Source organism: Macrosteles quadrilineatus, unplaced genomic scaffold, assembly GCF_028750875.1.
Source record: "Macrosteles quadrilineatus isolate MER2022 unplaced genomic scaffold, UCM_ALF_1.0 Scaffold_3__2_contigs__length_128488019, whole genome shotgun sequence".
In the NCBI taxonomy this organism is placed as follows: Eukaryota; Metazoa; Arthropoda; class Insecta; order Hemiptera; family Cicadellidae; genus Macrosteles; species Macrosteles quadrilineatus.
The window spans coordinates 85,842,879-85,861,318 of NW_026542596.1; the positions used below are offsets into that span (position 1 = coordinate 85,842,879).

Below are 18,440 nucleotides of genomic sequence, written 5' to 3' on the forward strand. Positions count from 1 at the left end.
ACGCGAAAGACCAATTTTGCTAAGAGTGAGCGTATTTAGATTACCCTTTTGTCACTGACCAAGATCGGGTTATAGTTGTTTGTTCTGAATGGTTGTATGATTACCCACAATTCCTTTGACATCGTTCAGAGACAAGACTGAATCTGTTGTTGTTTGAGTCACGTTCCGAGCTTCATCTTCCAATAACGTGACCTGAAATGTGACCAAATCTTCTATCAATAAAACACAGCATTGTTTGATCCTGTACGGTCAGGCTCAATTTTTGTGATAAACACTTAACCCCGTAGCACACATGATTTATTCCCTCAAAAATATTTTTTAGTACGTATATAAAATTAGTAAATGACTTCTTTTAAATTCCGCCGCAATTTACTATAGTTGTTTTCACAAATACTAGGAAAATTCCGTTATATGGATCATAAACATAAACAAATTAACGTTTTTGGCCCGAAAGTAAACAAAACACCTATACTAATAGCATTAATTAACATATGGTTTTGTTTACATTCGGGCCAAAAACGTCATTTGTTTATGTTTATGATCCACACCATTTTGGCCCGAAAGTAAACTAAACTAGTAGCTTTCTAGTAGCTTTAATTAACATATGGCTTTGTTTACTTTTGGGTCAAAAACGTAATTTATTTATGTTTATGATCCATACTGACTCTTTCCTAGTATTCGTGGTTGTTTCTAACTATTGCAACGCTCTCACGTTTTTAATAGTATTGATTGTAAACAATTGAAAAATCTATTATTTGGACGTAACATAACAATATTTGGACAACAGTCATAAACAAAAAAATCACTATTTCACAATTCAACAATCACAAACGATATCGCTAACTGGATTGCCGAAACTAACTCGACACAACAAGTTTATTTGATTATTAAAATTTGTCAAATGCAATAACCTCTGTTTTGTGGACAAAACTCAATTATGTTGCCATGGAAACCAGAGCACTTCACATTCCCGAATAAACCTGGTATTGGGTTTAGTTTATAAATGTATTAAAGTATAATCTATAGACAAATTATTAAATCCTACACTATAATACGAGCTAAGTCTGTTTGTCTGTATGTAATATATATCCTGAAATCCAGCGGAAGGAGTTTTACAAAATCTTGAAATTTGTGACTTATAGCCCTAAACGTGATTGGTTACAGCCACTACCTCAAGAAAATGTACACAATTCATTTGAAAATTTAAAAATTTTCAACACTAGAAAATCTAGTATTCGTGAACAAAATAACAAGTAAAAGTAACAAAATCCTTTTAACATGTATTTAGAACAAGCCATCTTCAGTATACTATCAAATTACAAAATACAGTACAAAGGGAAAAACATCAGTTGTAACTATTTAGCAAAAATTACACTGGAGATTACTCAATATAGGGGAAAATAGAGTAAGTGTGCTAATCCATCGTATGATAGTATTTTAGAGAGTATGCTCATGCTGAAGTTTTACTTATACTTTTGAATACAACTAGAAATTCCATCCCCATGTTCAATTTGTAACCAGGTTTTTAACAAAAATCATCATAGTTGATTTAAAAATTTAAAGTTCTTTTAAATTATTTCTACCTATTATCGCCATTTTTGTGTGTATTTTGTTAATTTTTTTTAAAAATAAACTTTAAGATTAAGGTAAATCTAAAAATATGTTTTTTATTACAAGTATTTTGGAGGATTGCCATTTTTGGGACATGCATTAGGCATACTAATTGGTCTTCATGACATCAAAACCCATTTGGATGTAGATATTAACCTCACCCTGCCACAAAGCAAAGCAAATTGGGTTTAGCTATTAGACAACAAAATCAAACTATTTACTTGTTTATAGTACAAAAAGTGTATACACTAGTATATACACTAGTACACTTTTAGCGAATTTCCCATATAGGGAATAAGCTATTACCGTAGTACTCATGGTAAGACCTGGACGCGGGACCGATTTTTTTTTTCGTTTTGAGGTCCCTAGAGGCCAAAAACACCATCCGTTCAAATTCATATATATATATTTATATATTTATTAGCGAATTTCCCATATAGGGAATAAGCTATTACTGTAGTACTCACGGTAAGACCTGGACCCGGGACCGATTTTTTTTTTCGTTTTGAGGTCCCTAGAGGTCAAAAACACCATCCGTTCAAATTCATATATATATATATATGTGTCCGTTAGCGCGATAACTCGAGCAAAAATGATCCGATTTTGATGAAATTTGGTACAAACGTGTAAACCTACGTTTATTCGAACGAGTTCGCGAACCAGCATGATCGGACCATGGGAACGGGGGTTTATGGGGGCTTTTATGGGGTAAAAATGGGTTTTTCCCATTTTTGACCCAAAAAACATAAAATTTTGCAATTTCTTTCGAAATTATTTTGTAGAGCTTAAAAAAACAAACAATTTAGTATATTGAAGCGTTATAATGCGCCTAATGGTTACGGAGAAAATTCCAAAAAATTGTAAATTTAAAATTCCCATGTTATTCTTATGGAGAATAAGTAAACTGTTGTAGTTTGCTTGTTTATAAACATATTTTGCCCAAATTTGGAAAATGTTTTTATTTCTTACCAACTATTAACATTTTACATAAAAAACACTTTTCCCTCCCTGTTGCAGCAAACCTAAGTATGTTTTAAACTGATTCTATTTAAATAGGGAATAAATGTGATATTTTTAAGGAGACATTTTAGTGTAAATCCATTCAGGGAAATGGAAATTCGCTTAGTCTGCAGGTTTGCTGCGGCGGGGGTATATATTTATATATATATATATATATATGTCCGTTAGCACGATAACTCGAGCAAAAATGATCCGATTTTGATGAAATTTGGTACAAACGTGTAAACCAACGTTTATTTGAACGAGTTCGCGATCCAGCATGATCGGACCATGGGAACGGGGGTTTACGGGGGGTTTTATGGGGTAAAAATAGGTTTTTCTCATTTTTGACCCATAAAACATAAAATTTAGCAATTTCTTTCCAAACCATTTTGTAGAACTTAAAAAAACAAATAATTTAGTATATTGAAGCGTTATTATGCGCCTAATGGTTACGGAGAAAATTCCAAAAAATTGTAAATTTAAAATTCTCATGTTATTCTTATGGAGAATAAGTCAACTGTTGTAGTTTGCTTGTTTATGAACATATTTTGATCAAATTTGGAAAATGTTTTTATTTCTTACTAACTATTAACATTTTACAAAAAATTACAGTTTTACCCTCCCTGATGCAGCAAACCTAAGTAGGCTACTTGTTAAACTAATTCTATTTAAATAGGGAATAAATGTTATATTTTTAAGTAGACATTTCAGTGTAAATCCAGTCAGTCAAATGGAAATTCGCTTAGTCTGCAGGTTTGCTGCGGCGGGGGTATTTGTACTAGTGTACTAGTGCCTGAAGATGGAAACCTTGTTTCTGAAAGCGCTAATGAATAAAATAAAATTATTATATATTGGCCTTGTTGAACTTTTAAATTTAATTATACATTTCAAACAATATGTTGTTTAAAAATGTTACAAAAACTGTTTTTAATACATGTGTTTCAGTCTAGTAATTCTTTTACTGCCTAGGGAGTAAAATGCCATTGAAGTCCCTAGGGAGTAATAGTGAGCTGTTGTAAACAGTCGTAAACTTCGTTAAGCAATCATATGTATCAAAATTATTTGAGTGATTTAATTGGTTTTAGCTTATATTGTTGCATTTATGTCAATAGCTTGATATACTGATGGTATGCACAGTGACACAATATTTTTAGAGGGAAAATTATTGAATCCCTCACCAAACAGCCCTTTATTTGCTTAAGAATTAAAAATAGTTTTGAAAGGTTACATTTACATGAAAAGTATTTTCATTTACTAACTTATGTTTGCTAATTAATGTTGCAATACCACAAAAAATACAGTTCATCATATCGGCAAAAAGTTTCTTTTGAACCCTCGCTTATTTTCCGACCTTGGCTTTGCGCTTTGATCGTAAAACTTGAACTCTGATTTATAAGAGACACTTTACGCCCTAGTGATGAAATATACTATTTCCACAGTAATTATTTAAATATCCCATTCAGTTTGTTTCGTTTCAATCAAATTTGTATCAGTAAAAAGTTAAATTTATAATAAAATATCAAACATTGTTTTTTTTTTTTATAAATAAACTGTAAACATTGTATATAGTAGTAGTTTTCAGAGTAGGAACGCGATGAGGATACAGAATGGAATAGCCTAATATGGTCCATTAAATGTTGGCTATACACCCAAAATTGATTGTAAAGGCTTGTAATAAAGTGATTAAACTACACATAGAATTGCCCCGTTTTACTTCCTGTACTTTACCCTCAGTAGTTTTCACTCATCACTTATACCCCAGTACTTTTCACTCAGCACTTTTTCCCCAGTACTTTTCCCTCAGGGCTTTTACCCCAGTACTTTTCAACCAGGTAAATTCTCTCATGTGCAGGGTGAATTCCCCAGCTATCCTTGGAATCGTTCCCCCTTCCACTCCTTGTTTCAGTGGACTGTATATAATAGGATTTCTGTTTTAGGATGGGCAATTCGAGTCAGAGAGCTGAAGAAGAGAGGTCAGCAGGTTAAGATCGACAGACTGCGCTACGAGACTTCTTACCTTGAGACGTCGCTACAGGGACATCCGTGGAAGCACCGGACACAACCGCGTTGCTGAGGTCTGCTACCCTACGAGTCTATATTGCTTGTTGGAGCCAGACAGCCGACGGAGAGAGGTCAGCAGGTCGATATCCACAGACTGCGCTACAAGACCTATTACTTTGGTTGACGTCGCTACAGAGACATCTCATCAACGTTGCATAGCAAACGCTGGTGGCGCTGCCTACGAATTGACAGGCAAAGCTCTCTCCGAGTTCTTAACGCTTTTTACCATGCGGTTGGCATTCCGGGTTATAGTAGTATGTTTTCTGTGTCGTAATGCAGCACATCACAGCACGTTATTTGCTATTCGTCAGACCGAAATATTTAAAAGCCAATCATCCGGCAATCGGGTTCGTACGACGCTGCGCCGCACCAGGGCGACGTCTGTCATTGACGGGCAGCAACGAATGTGTTAACTACGTCACTAAGCAAGGGCTTTAAAAAATTGTCTTATTTATAGAGGAAAAATAAACTAACACAAATTTGTTTAAATTTTATTTTTATTAAATATGAAAAAAGCTCAACTTTACACATATCCAAATTTATTAAATAAATTGTTACAGAACAGAAATTTTCTATTAGTTGTAGGTCATGTAGCGAGGAGTGGCTGAGAATTTGGCATAAGACTTGATAACTTTGTTAACAGCCTCGAGGAAATCTTTCTCCGTGGCGACTTTCCTACGAGCTCGAATTGCGAACATGCCTGCTTCCGTGCAAACGGATCGAATCTCAGCACCTGAAAACAAACAAGCATTGTTAAAGAGTAATTTTGATCAAAATCTCAACAAACAAAAAAAGACAAAAATCAATGTTCAATGTGTTCATCAAACACTCATACTTCATTAAGCTTCTCCATGAATCAAGTCTGCGTTTTTGTCTTAAAGAAATAATAAATTATAAAAACATCCTGATAAGTTGGGGTTTACGTACAACTTAACTGCATCTGCAATCAATATATCCCCATTTATCAAACATGTGCTTATTTATCAAAGATGGTGAAAGTACTGCAAGAAAGGGTAAAAACTGTTATTTAATAGTCGAATACCCAAACAGATCTATGTTTTGCTTGGCGCCAAACTTCTAAAATTCTAAAATTGATATTGCAGAAAATGAAGATCATAGAAAACACATTTGGATGATAATTAACATTCGGTTAACCAACTACACCACATATAAATTACCAATGAACAAGTTTAGCTGAAAATATAATATAGGCACAATAAGTTTACAAACTCAATACCTTCCCATCGCTGGCCTAATAACAAATGTACGAGGTTGTATTTAGTGATTTGTTCACTTACCCGTACTGTTGGGGCAAAGTCTAGCAAGAAGCTCAAATCTGATGTCTCTCTCAACGCTCATAGATCTAGCATGGATTTTGAAAATGTGTGTTCGGCCCTCAAGATCAGGCAGACCAAACTCCACTTTGCGGTCGAGACGACCGGGCCTCATCAGAGCAGGGTCCAGGGTATCGGGTCTGTTGGTGGCCATGAGCACCTGCAAAGGAACATGACACATCTCAGTTATCTAGGTGAATGTTTAAACTATATAGGCTACTTCTTTTAGTTGTATAGTTTTTAGTTTTCAAATCTTTTTAAATCTAAAAATTATGTTTCAGAAGGTACTGACCTTATTGTAGTGCCATTAAGTGTTTTAAAATAATTTGATGCAAGTGGGCAGTGTTTGGCTTAATTGATGAGCTACTACAAATTTATTTCTTTACAACTTGATCCTGCAGCTGTACACTAATCCAAACTAATCGGGACTTGACCCTGTGACTATATTCTAAATAACTAAATTCTAATAACTAAATTCTTCCAATTAGCTAGAAATGTAGTGAAATTGTAAAACAATTTGTAATTGGTATTTTCAACAAATAACCCATTAAAGATATCAGATAATAAGATAATCATGAATACAATTTTTAGAAATATCTGAGAAGTACTAGATTCTGAAAGATTTGTATAGTATTTATATGAAGCAACAAAGAATGTAAGAAAATGAACAAAGAGAAGGAAATAATGCAACTAAGCTACATAATGTGAATTGTGCAAAAACCATATCATGATGGAGTGGAAAAATTAACCTTGATATTTCCACGGGGATCAAACCCATCCAGTTGGTTGATCAGCTCCAACATTGTCCGTTGGACCTCGTTGTCTCCACCTGCACCGTCGTCAAACCTGGCCCCTCCGATGGCGTCAATCTCATCGAAGAAGATCAGGCAAGCCTTCTTGCTACGAGCCATCTCAAACAACTCCCTCACCATCCTGGCTCCCTAGGATTAAAAATAATTGTTGTTAATTTGAGCTAATTAATTATTATTTCAAAAGGATTTCTAACTACAGTAGACTCCCTCTTATCTGGACACCTTTTAACCAGACATCAGATTAACCGGACTACACTCGGCGGAAATGACATCTCTTTAACTGGATAATTTTTAACAGCACATCGGTTCAACCGGACTAGATCAGCAAGAAGTGGGCGATTCTGAAACAACTGTTCTCGTGGGAAAGATTTGAGACCAGTGATAACGTGTCTAAATACAATGCTCTCCTAAATTTAAGTCAAATACTGTATTCAGTATGCATTTAAACGGTCCGTTTTAACGAGTTTTTGGGGACGTTGGTCTAACCGGAAAAACTGTGTTCCTAAATAGCCTCGGTCCGAAGGAGTCCAGATAAGAGGGAGTCTACTGTACATGATTTTGCATTAATCTTTCTTAACCCATTGACAAATTTAAATTTGATTCATGATTAATATTTTTTGGGGGGTTATGCCGAGTGTTGTGTGCAATCTTTATTAAACCCACTAATGCCGCAAACTTCAAACCAAGCCGAACATCATTTATTTACAGTGTGCCTTCTTTTCCAAAGCCATACATTTAGCAAGCTCAATGTATTGGCATATACGAGATTCGAAAGTTCGCACGTAGAATGACTTCAACGCCTCACTCATACCACCATCAGCTTAACGGGTCGATTGCCAGTAAAAGCACTCGACAACACTAGCGCTCGTAGGTTAGAATCGTACTACTGGGCCAGTGGGTTAGCAGTGAGACTCTCGTGGCAAAATGCAATGAGGGGCTACACACCCAACTCAATGGGTTTAAAAGGAAGTAACCATACAAAATTTTTGAATTTTACAGGTACGACCAAATGCAGGCGTTTAAAATCAAAGAATGCTTACCTCGCCGACATATTTCTGCACCAACTCGGAGCCGATGACTCTGATGAAGCAAGCGTCAGTTCTGTTAGCGACTGCTCGCGCACACAGTGTCTTGCCAGTGCCAGGTGGCCCAAATAGCAAGACTCCCTTGGGGGGCTCAATACCCAAGTTGACAAACTTCTCTGGCTGTAAAAAAGGTAAAGCAGAGTAAATAACAGTAACAAGTAAACTTGATTGTGTTATTTAAGCATTGTTATTTAGGCATTTTTTGAGCTATTTAAATATACGTATTAAGTTATAAACTATAATTATTTGCTATGTACAGTAGGCCTATTGTGGTAATAAATATTGACGGCATGAATATTAAATCAGTTACTTATGCTAATGATACTCATCGGTACGGAGACATCGACCCCAGAGCTGCTATCACACTACCGAGTACTGACTATTCGTGGCCAGTCCCTCCAGCGAGTTTCTGTGTGCGTGCGCATCTAACTCCGATTGTCTCGACAATTCTCAATGACGTTGCACGCCTGTATGCCTACACTCGCTCCGCTTGTAGCGGGGACGCTACAGCACCATCTTTGTCCAACCTTGTGCTCTATCCCTAGATTTTTTTTTTTTTTTTTTTTTTTTTAAAGAGGTTGGCGGCTTCTTTTAGACAATATACAATACTCACATGCAGTAGAGGAGTCTCCACAACCTCACGCAACTTCTCTATCTGCTCCTTGCATCCTCCAACATCACTGTATGTGACATCAGGCTTCTCTTCCACCTGCATCATTGTAACTGTAGGGTCGATCTTAGGCGGCAGCGGAATGTGGATCTGGTACTTGTTCCTGTCCACTCTGTAACATTTCAACAATCAACAAGTTTTTTCCCCATATAGTGGGCCCTAACCCATCAGATTAAGAGTCCTTCGAGCCCAGACGTTTTGACTCGTAAAAAAATTAAAAACAACAAAGAAAATTTCTAATCCCACAGTGCACTAGATATTTAAATTACAATCACTCTGGTATCTGAACAAATATTTTGAGATGGTAAATAACTCTTCAGCGGCTGTTTGAAATTGATGAAATTTACATTGTTCTTGGCGAGCGAATCCAAGATGGCTGTTAGCTTTCATGGACTCCCCTGGAAAAAAATTCAAATATGTATAATCCCAGTGTCCTAAATACTTAAACTATAACCACTTTGGTGTTTGAAAAAATATTTTTGGATGATAAATAACTCTTCAGCAGCTGTTTGAAATTATCCATGATGGTCGCTAGCCTCCAAGCACTCTTGAACATCGCACCAAGACAGTAACAAGATAGTACTGTAATAAAAGTAAAGTCTATCTAAATAGCAAGTAGGAACAGCAAAATAGATTAATAAAACAAAAAATAAAACTAAGAAAAGATGTCCAAATAGGTACAAATAGTCAAATAAATTAATTGACACTTCTGGAAATATCACATTCAAGTCTTTAAAGAGTAAAATGCATGACTAGTAAGCCAATCATAAATTTTATTCCTAAATGCTTTTAAATTAAATAGCTACAAAAATGTTTAATATTCTAGAATTTTGAAAAAACTATATTTATTTATTGATATTAGTGACTCTTTGTTATTGTTATTTTGTTATTGTTTTGCTAATCTTGAAATGGGTAAAACTTATTCTTTAGCAGTTCTAGTTTCATGATCATGAATGTCCAGGGTGTCCACAGAAATTTTGTCATTAATTTCTCTGACTTTCCATGACTATCCATGACCATTAACCATTGATTTCCATGACTCACGAACTTTACTAGAAAATTATAATATACCGTAAACACACAAATAATACTGCCTAGACAGAAAATATTGAAATACGTATTAACAGATAACAATGGCGTACAACAGGTACAACAATGAACTAAATACAAACTCAAAACCCATAAACTAAGACAACTGTATAAATTGGATTGTCGTATATTTGTGAAAAATTCGGAAAAATGCTACAATAGTCGGGGTTACGGCCAACTAGATCAGTGAAAGGACCCCTGAAATCCATCCATCATTGGTGATTTCCATGACTTTCCATGACTTTTTGTCTATTTCCATGACTTTCAATGGCCAGAATTTTTTTCCATGACTTTCCATGACTATCCCTGACTTTCCAGAATGTGGACACCCTGAGTCACCTTCTGCATCCAATAGCCAATGATGTCACCAAAAAAAAAAAACGAAAATCTGCAATATTTTCTTTTGTAGCAATTTTAATTAAATTGTTGAAAATCAAAATCTTACCATCATCCCTAAGCTTTAATCCTTCACTTGACACTGATTTTTTCTGTTCCAGCGCATTGCATACCACATCGAATTGTGAACTTATACCTGTATATCTCTCTCCTACTCATGATGTCTTAGTTACAGTGCATATCTTGAGATGTTCAGTGGACAAGCATTGTTTGTCTAATCTCTTATATTAATATGTGAGGGCTGTTTTTGTGCCATGCAAAACATAGCTCAACAGCTGAGATTTGTCATAACATTAACTCGTAAAAAAATTTAAAACAACAAAGAAAATTTCTAATCTAAGTGGTTGTTGGCCTGGGGGCTAGAATGTAGTGTTGGTTTCGGTGCGGGCGGGACGGGTTTGATTCCCAGCACATCCACAAAATATTCAATGGGTTCCTCCTACGTTATTTCTGGACCGATTTTAATGTTTGAGGTGTCAAATAATTTGTCTCAATTCGTAGTTTTGCATAAAGGTTTTAGAATTTAAAAACTCTTACCCATAAGGGCACGAGACGCTCTCAAAGGTCGCATTTTCCCCATAAGAATTTACATTGAAAACAAATTTAAAAACAAAAACAGCTGTAGGCCTATATAAAAAGAAACTCACCAGCTTTTCGGGAGTATAGATGTTTGTAATATTTAGGAGGTTATAGACAAATCTAAACACAGTCAAATCAGTTTTGTTGGAAGAACAGACAATTTTTTGAGTTTAAAGGAGAAATAATGAAAACAGGAGGAGGAGACAATTAATAGGAAATCTTATACGTATGAGAAGAGTAGAGAAGAGGCCTGGTCTCACAGTAAGGAATCCAGGTAGGTACACGATCACTTGGGGAGAGGAATAATTTTTGCCAGTAGGCCTAATGGTAAGCAACTTATTTTGGAAGTAAAAAAAACTATGAAGAATATACCTACACATTATGTTGTCACAGTGGTAAAGTAAACCTACCTAAAGTCAGATCAAATAAATACATGCAAGAAATGTTTACTGGTAACAGCTTTAAGTCGGGAAACATTTGTAGAAAACGCTAAAAAATAAGGCCGGGTCCAAAAAATGCTAAAATATTTTTACAAGAAGTGTTTATTATTTCAATTAGTTACATAAGCATTTAGTCAGGTCTTTTAAACTAATCGAAAATTATGACTGTTATTACCGTAGTTTTAAAAAAACTTCTGTATAATACCGGAACTAGACAATTGCTCGATTTCGAGCAACAGGTACACTAGTATTTCTTTTATTGTAGGTACTGATGCATCTCATGTAATAACACTACCAATTTATACTCAAGAACAACTTGACTCACCCGACTCTCATGCCTTCCTCGATGTCAGTTGGGGCGACTGAGTCGGCCAGGTCTACCACAAACTTGGCGAACTGTTTGACATTGATGATGTACTTGGGGTCGTCAGAGTCTGCATTGATGATCTTGGTGCAGCGGGCGACCTGCAGAGGCTGTTCATTCTGAAGCGTCTGTTTGTCTGCGGCAAGGTCCCACAGGGCTGGAGGCGCCAGACCGGTGTCTGATTCTTTAATACCTGTGGCACAAATATATAGTGGATAAAATTATACTCTGTCCACAAAATGTAGGCTGTTTTAGTGAACGAAATCCATCCCCTCCACAGTCCACGTCTTGATCCTACCATTTAAACATAGCTCAACAGCTGAGATTTGTCAAAACATGGGTGTGTTGCTGCCTAGTGGTTAGCATCTTAAGACTTCGGTGCGGGAGGGACGGGTTCAATTTCCCAGCACATTCACAAAATATTTAATGGGTTTGGACCGTTTTCCCTTAAAAGGGTTTGATTTTACTTCATCGCCAAAATGCCACTGACGTAGATACCAGCAAAAAAAGTCAATCAGCTGCAATGTATACATTAAGCAGAAAAAAGTGGTCGGGAACTTCCCCTCAAACCACCTAAATATTGTAATTACGGAGTATAGCGTTGAAAGCCACTTTTTAGTTTCTTTATCTTACCAGCACTGCTGGTGTATATAAATGTAATGAAATGGCTAACTAATGACTGAACACTAATACGTCAAACGACTTTGCTTTCAGCCAGCTTTTAGATGTTAATTTTGAACCGAAAACAGCACACCCCAGTCTTTAAAGGTAGGTAAAAAGCAAGGTTGAACGTAAGGAATCAAATTCATTAAGTTTTAAAGGTTAATTTAATTGTATTCTATTTGATTTTGCTTACCAGTCAACTCGTTGACTCTCTTGATCACCGTTTGTATGTCATCTTCAACCACCTTCACACTCTTGGTGTATTGGCCTTGACCCTACAAAAAGTTTGAACTATTGTAACATATTTTTGTCAAGAAATCACTTTCAATGCCTTATCAAAAAGAAATAGATAAGTTATGGAAAATTTGATTAAATATGTAAATGCTATATTTTATTTCAACCTTAAGTTATGTATTTTAAATCAAACATCCTTAACAAAAGCCAAGTTTTGATTCATCTTCAATGTTAAATGCATTCTCATGACAATAGAAACATATAGGCCTACAATAGATCTCCTGATATCTCGCCTCGGTTTAACCGGCCCTCAGTTTATCTGGCCACTTCTTAGACATTTAATTATTATCTAAAAAATAAATAATTGTTTATCCGTTTATTTGGTTATCTGGTCAGATTGTTATCCACCCAAGGGCCGGGTTCCGAGATGGCTGGATATGAGGGATTCTAGGCTACTGTATATAAATATTTTACCCAAAGATGTTTTATGAATATTGTGTAAGAAAGGGATTAACCCTGTACTGTAATAGATGAGTGAACGAAGTGAACGAATCTATGTATCGTGTATAGCGGAGTCGGAGAAAAGTTGTCCGCTTGTCTGTGAGTCCGTAGTGTGTTCGCGTCAAATCTCAAGAACCATTGCACTTATAGCGTTCAAATTTTGCACTCATAATTATGACACCAGTGGGAATACCCCATTAAAATTCTAGACGATTCCGCTCAGTAGTAATTATAAAACCCTAAAAAAACATTTTTAAATTCGTCCCATAAGAATAACATTAGAAGCTACCTTCTTCTTCTTTTTATTTGTTTACGTTTTGCGATCAACAATTTTGTCGTCTACTTAAAAGTTTGTGTAGTCAACTAATAATGTTCACTAACAGAAATTTCGATTATTTATTCAGGACTCGCGTTACCAAGACAGAGAGAACGACTTATCCTCTAAGCTCTTTCATTCGTGGAGTAAAAAGTTTGACGTTTATGAATATATATGACATCATAATTTCACAACTTTCAGAATAATAAATTGAACTTTTACTATATTAGTCGGCAGTTATACAGTTTTGTGTTCAGGTCAATTCACATTTGCACTACAAATGTATATATTTAGTACTAAGCAGCTATTTACTTAATTCAATTTAATGTTGGCATTTACTATTAAATAGTCAAAGATGTTACTCCATTTTTATACTAAAAAAATGCTATGCGAAGAGGGGGAAACAGGTCCACGACGTAGGAAGTGGTGAAGGAAGTAGTCAAGGTGAACAGTCTCAGTCTGGAGTGTGGGAACCCTTTGTGACAGTTAGAATAATGTACCTGCAATACTAAAATACTATGGGAAGGGAGGGAAACAGGTCCACGACGGAGGAAGTGATAAAGGAAGTAGTCAAGGCGAGGGTCCGGAGTATGGGAAGCCTTTGTGACAGTTAAAATAATGTATCTGGAATTCTCAAAATGCCATAGGAAGGGATGGAAACAGGTCCACGACGATGGAAGTGGTAAAGGAAGTAGTCAAGGCGAGCAGTCCGGAGTGTGGGAACCCTTTGTTACAGTTAGAATAATGTATCTGCAATTCTGAAATGCTACGAGAAGGGAGGAAAACAGGTCTACGACGTAGGAAGTGGTGAATTAAATGAAGTGTTAAAGGATTTGAAATACTAAAATGCGATGGAAAGGGAGGGAAACAGGTCTACGACGTAAGAAGTGGTGAAGGAAGTAGTCAAGGCTAGCAGTCCGGAGTGTCGGAAACCTGTGTGACTGTTAGATTAATGTACCTGCAATACTAAAATGCTATGGGAAGGGAGGGAAACAGGTCCATGACGTAGGAAGTGATAAAGGAAGTAGTCAATGCGAGAAGTGCGGAGTGTGGAAACCCTTTGTGACAGTGGGATTTATGTATCTGCAATACTAAAATGCTATGAAAAGGTTGGGAAACAGGTCCACTACGTAGGAAGTGATGAAGGAAGTAGTCAAGGCAAGCAGTGTGGAGTGTGGGAACAGTTTGTGGCAGTTAGATTAATGTACATGCACTACTAAAATGCTGAGGGAAGGGTGGGAAACAGGTCCACGACGTAGGTAGTGGCGATGGAAGTGGTAAAGGCAAGCAGTTCGGAGTGTGGGAGCCGTTTATGGCATTTAGATTCATTAGTTAGATAAACATATATTGGATTATTAATCATTTTTAGGTGATATAATAGCGCTATCGTTAGTATGTGTTATATATCATCATTATAAGCCATACGATATTTTTAAGAAGACTCATTTACACCGTGCTGTCGCAATTAGGTAAGTTAGATTCGTTCAGTTTGTTTTAGTTTTGTTTATGATAGGCCTCATAACGAATAAGGAAATAGGCTTCATTTAATCAAAAGACGTTTTGTACAGGAACGATGGATTTACCTCCTATCGATAACTGTTGGAAATCCATTACGTATATTACCAATGACTTTGGTTAAGTAATGGACGAGAAGTTAGGATTGTGTTGACTGAGATTTGGTTGATTTGCCTATACAAATAACACTGTGTTCACCAGTGACCCCGGTAAGTAGGCTAGGTGCGGGTGGACTCTTCCATTGTTGCGCTCACGTTCACTCATCCCATTACGCGCAGAATAAGCGTACTACTTGTGTTATTATAAACTTAAGTTAACTTAGTTAATGTGAAATACAAATGAAGGTACATGAAGGTACTAACTTGTATTAACTTAAATGTTTAAAAAAGTAAAGTTTCAGCATTGTTAACAAAATAGGCCTAGTAACAAAATATTTTGTTTTGTTTTAGGCAAAATTTTGTGAATTTTTGTAAGGTACCGGTACGTATTTTTTATAAGCCTAAGTTACCTATCTTATAGATTTCTTCAATACAAAACATTTACTCACGTAAGTTTTTAGGAGTGCTATATCAGCTTCGTCCAAAGCTAAAACATAAAAAAACATAAACATGAATTGAATATTAATGTAAATTAATCATAGTGTTTCTTAGACTAAGTTAACTTTTTAATCACAACACAGCACATGTCAACATCAGTAAATCTCAATAATCTCAATATTAAATATTGATTAGGGTAGGTTATATATCAACATTTCTGTTGTTGAGCAGGCTACCGGTACTTAATATAGTTAGGACCTAAGTAAATTTTGTCATAAAGACACGTCTTTTACTACAAGCATTTGTTCACACTGTTCTAAACAGATTTGCGGGTACAGTTTCTTAACTGGGCTACGCTAATATCGATTGAAACTAAGTTATTGATTGAAAATATTGATTAATAATCATTGTTTTTAACTATTTCAATTGTAAAATGAAACTGTCATAACCTAACCTAACTAACCAAACTTGCTGAAGATTAAAAAATCAAATGAAGGTTTACTAATCGAATCTATAGTTTCAATCGATATTAAGTTAGCGTAGCTCTGTTAAGAAACTGTACCCCAGCTGTGGCTACAAAATCGGGTGTGTTGTATAATCATTAGACTATATATTAAAAAAAAAGATAAGTTAAGATTAACTCAAATCCTACTAACTTATAGCTATAGCACGTTTGATGAAAAGGTTCCTGATAAGTTATATAGGCCTCTAGTAACATAAAGCATTTATGGTATGTCATTCAAACCAGCTAGCTGTCTAATTTATTAGGATTCAACACTTAACTTACAAGATAATAAATACTTACAGCGGAACAAGTGTTATTTTAAAAACTCAACAAAGGCCTAGGACTACTAAGTCTTACAGCTCGTGACATCTAAGCTGGCACTTGGCCTATCGCTACTAGAACCTATTTCAAAAACATTATGTCCCGTCATGCGGGTTGCATCAACTGTCCTCGCGACCCATATGAAGGCGCTCAAGTACAATGCAAGGGGAGTCAACCCAGTGAGGCAATGGAAATGTTTGCAGTCCGGTCTTTTCCCTACCTCCACCCTCCTCCCGTCTACACTGCGCACGCTAGGCCAAGTGCCAGCTTAGGTGTCACGAGCTGTACTGTCAAAACTCAACAAGCTGTGTTTTTTGTTAAATATATATTTTGAGAAGATTGATGACCCTAAATAAATAAATAAATATATCTTTATTGTGAGTTGTGACATAAGCTAAACGTTTTACAGATTACGTAGGTAGCATAAGCTACAAAAACAGGTGACATTGTAATGTATCATTATAAGTGCCTTAAATTCTAAAAATAAACAAAGATTCTTAGAAATAATTATTTGGGTTATGTTATAAAACATGATATTTACTAATTTAAAAAAAATTACCATCATTCAAAAAAATCATCAATAGGCCTACTGTAATATATTTTGTGTACAAGAAATGAGGCAAGGCGGCAAGGCTGCTTTTAAAAGACGTGTTGTTTATTAAATCTTCATATTTTGGTTGCAGTTTATTAAACAATTTCTTTCCCATATATTTTGGTGTTTTTTCTATTGGTTTTAATCGGTGAATTGGAAACTGAAAATCTTTTTTGAAACGGGTGTTAGGCCTATAGGCCTATGGGTGGTCAAAATTCTCCGCACATAAGTTTTCAAAATTTGACTGTAGGTACCATTAACTTAATAAGGATTTAAAAATGATTAAACTTGGTATACTGTCATTATATTAAGTTCTTTAAAAATTGGTCTACATGAATGTTTCCGTTTAGCAAATGTCATAATTCTTAAGTTTTTTTTTTACTTTAAAAATCTTTTCTATTTCTGATGAGAATCCCCAAAATTCAATCCCATAATGCAGTATTGAATAAAAATAGGCATTTATATCGTTAAACGTGTTTTCATATCTAAAATATTTCTCAAACAAAGCATTTGGAAACAGGCAGAATTATAAGCTTATGTAAAACGTTTTCATATGTTTTCAAGATGTTTTCAAAATGCCTTATTTCTTAAAAGAACATTCGCGGGTACACTCCAGGGGCCCATTTCATAATAAACTACAAGTTACAAGTTACAACTTGTAACTTGTTATTTCCATTAGATTTGCATTGGGCAATCAGCTGATTTACTAATAATATTAGTTTGTACTTTATTATGAAATGGGCCCCAGGTCTAAACCAGGCCTAGTCATGTCAAGTAGGAAACAGCATGTTAGGTTACCTTTTCCTAGGCCTTGTCTGACTGAACTAAAATCTATTAGAAGAAGGATGTTACCAAAGACATTTGTACGCTTAGATATAAACATAACTTAATAAACTTCAAACGTATTGAATTTTAGTGAGGATACTTTTTACCAATCTTTGACTTTTGGATACCCTAACCTAAAAAGAGAGGCAGAAATTCTGGTGCAGATAATTGCATACGTACATTTGATTTCCTTTTCTTCCCCTTCTTTTTCATCCTTAGTTTTTCTCATATCATCACCTAAATAATCTGGCATTTTAAACCCTTTAAGAATACAGTAATGGCAAAATACTATACAATGACGATGCAAGTTCCTCTGATGCTGCTGTTGTTGTTGGCACTTCGCACTTGGCAGTTGGCAGTGTTTCCAGTTTCCACACGACCAAAAAAATAATCCCGCTTACTGGGTCGAGAAATCCCGTTTTATCCCGCTTTTAAATTCTGAAAAATCCCGTTTTATCCCGCATAATTTTTTTGTACAATACCTAGTAATATACTTGACGTATCATGTTTATAAAGTTATATGAACATCATTATTATATTTTGCTACAGTATTTAATCAATTTGAGTTAGGTTTTCTCTAAAATTAAGTAGAAAAAAATAAAAATAGTCGTCACAGACGAAAATCCCGTTTTATCCCGCATCCCGTTTTATCCCGCATCCCGTTTTAATCCCGCTTAAGGTCTAAAAATCCCGTTTTCGGGATAATAATCCCGCGAATTGAAACACTGGATTGTTGTACCCGTGTACTTACCTTCAGTGTTATAATCATATAAAACAAAAACAACGTAAGAATCAATAGCCTAGTCCGTAAAGGTTTTGAAATGGGACAAATTAGACAAGCAAATCTACAGGGTGATCAACTCAAGGAGGCCACCATTGGGATATCGGAAACTGTAAGAATTAGAGAAAACTTTAAATGGGGGACATTCCTTTATTTTTTGTGACAGTTAAAAATATGATTTTAGTTTTTCAAAATTCAGCCGCCATTT

At 35.5% G+C, this 18,440-nt stretch overlaps 1 protein-coding gene across 1 annotated transcript; it reads right to left on the reverse strand.

The window, feature by feature from the left end:
* Positions 1-5,160: 5,160 nt before the first annotated feature.
* LOC128988781 (26S proteasome regulatory subunit 7) lies at positions 5,161-17,789 on the reverse strand. The gene is made up of 9 exons (XM_054410412.1): positions 17,632-17,789; positions 15,220-15,257; positions 12,300-12,381; positions 11,405-11,636; positions 8,519-8,687; positions 7,861-8,025; positions 6,758-6,949; positions 5,973-6,168; positions 5,161-5,407 (listed from the first exon to the last, which is right to left on the reverse strand). Exons 1-9 carry the CDS (start codon positions 17,702-17,704, stop codon positions 5,250-5,252), a joined length of 1,305 nt encoding a protein of 434 aa, XP_054266387.1. The 5' UTR covers positions 17,705-17,789; the 3' UTR covers positions 5,161-5,249.
* Between the last annotated feature and the right edge of the window lie 651 nt (positions 17,790-18,440).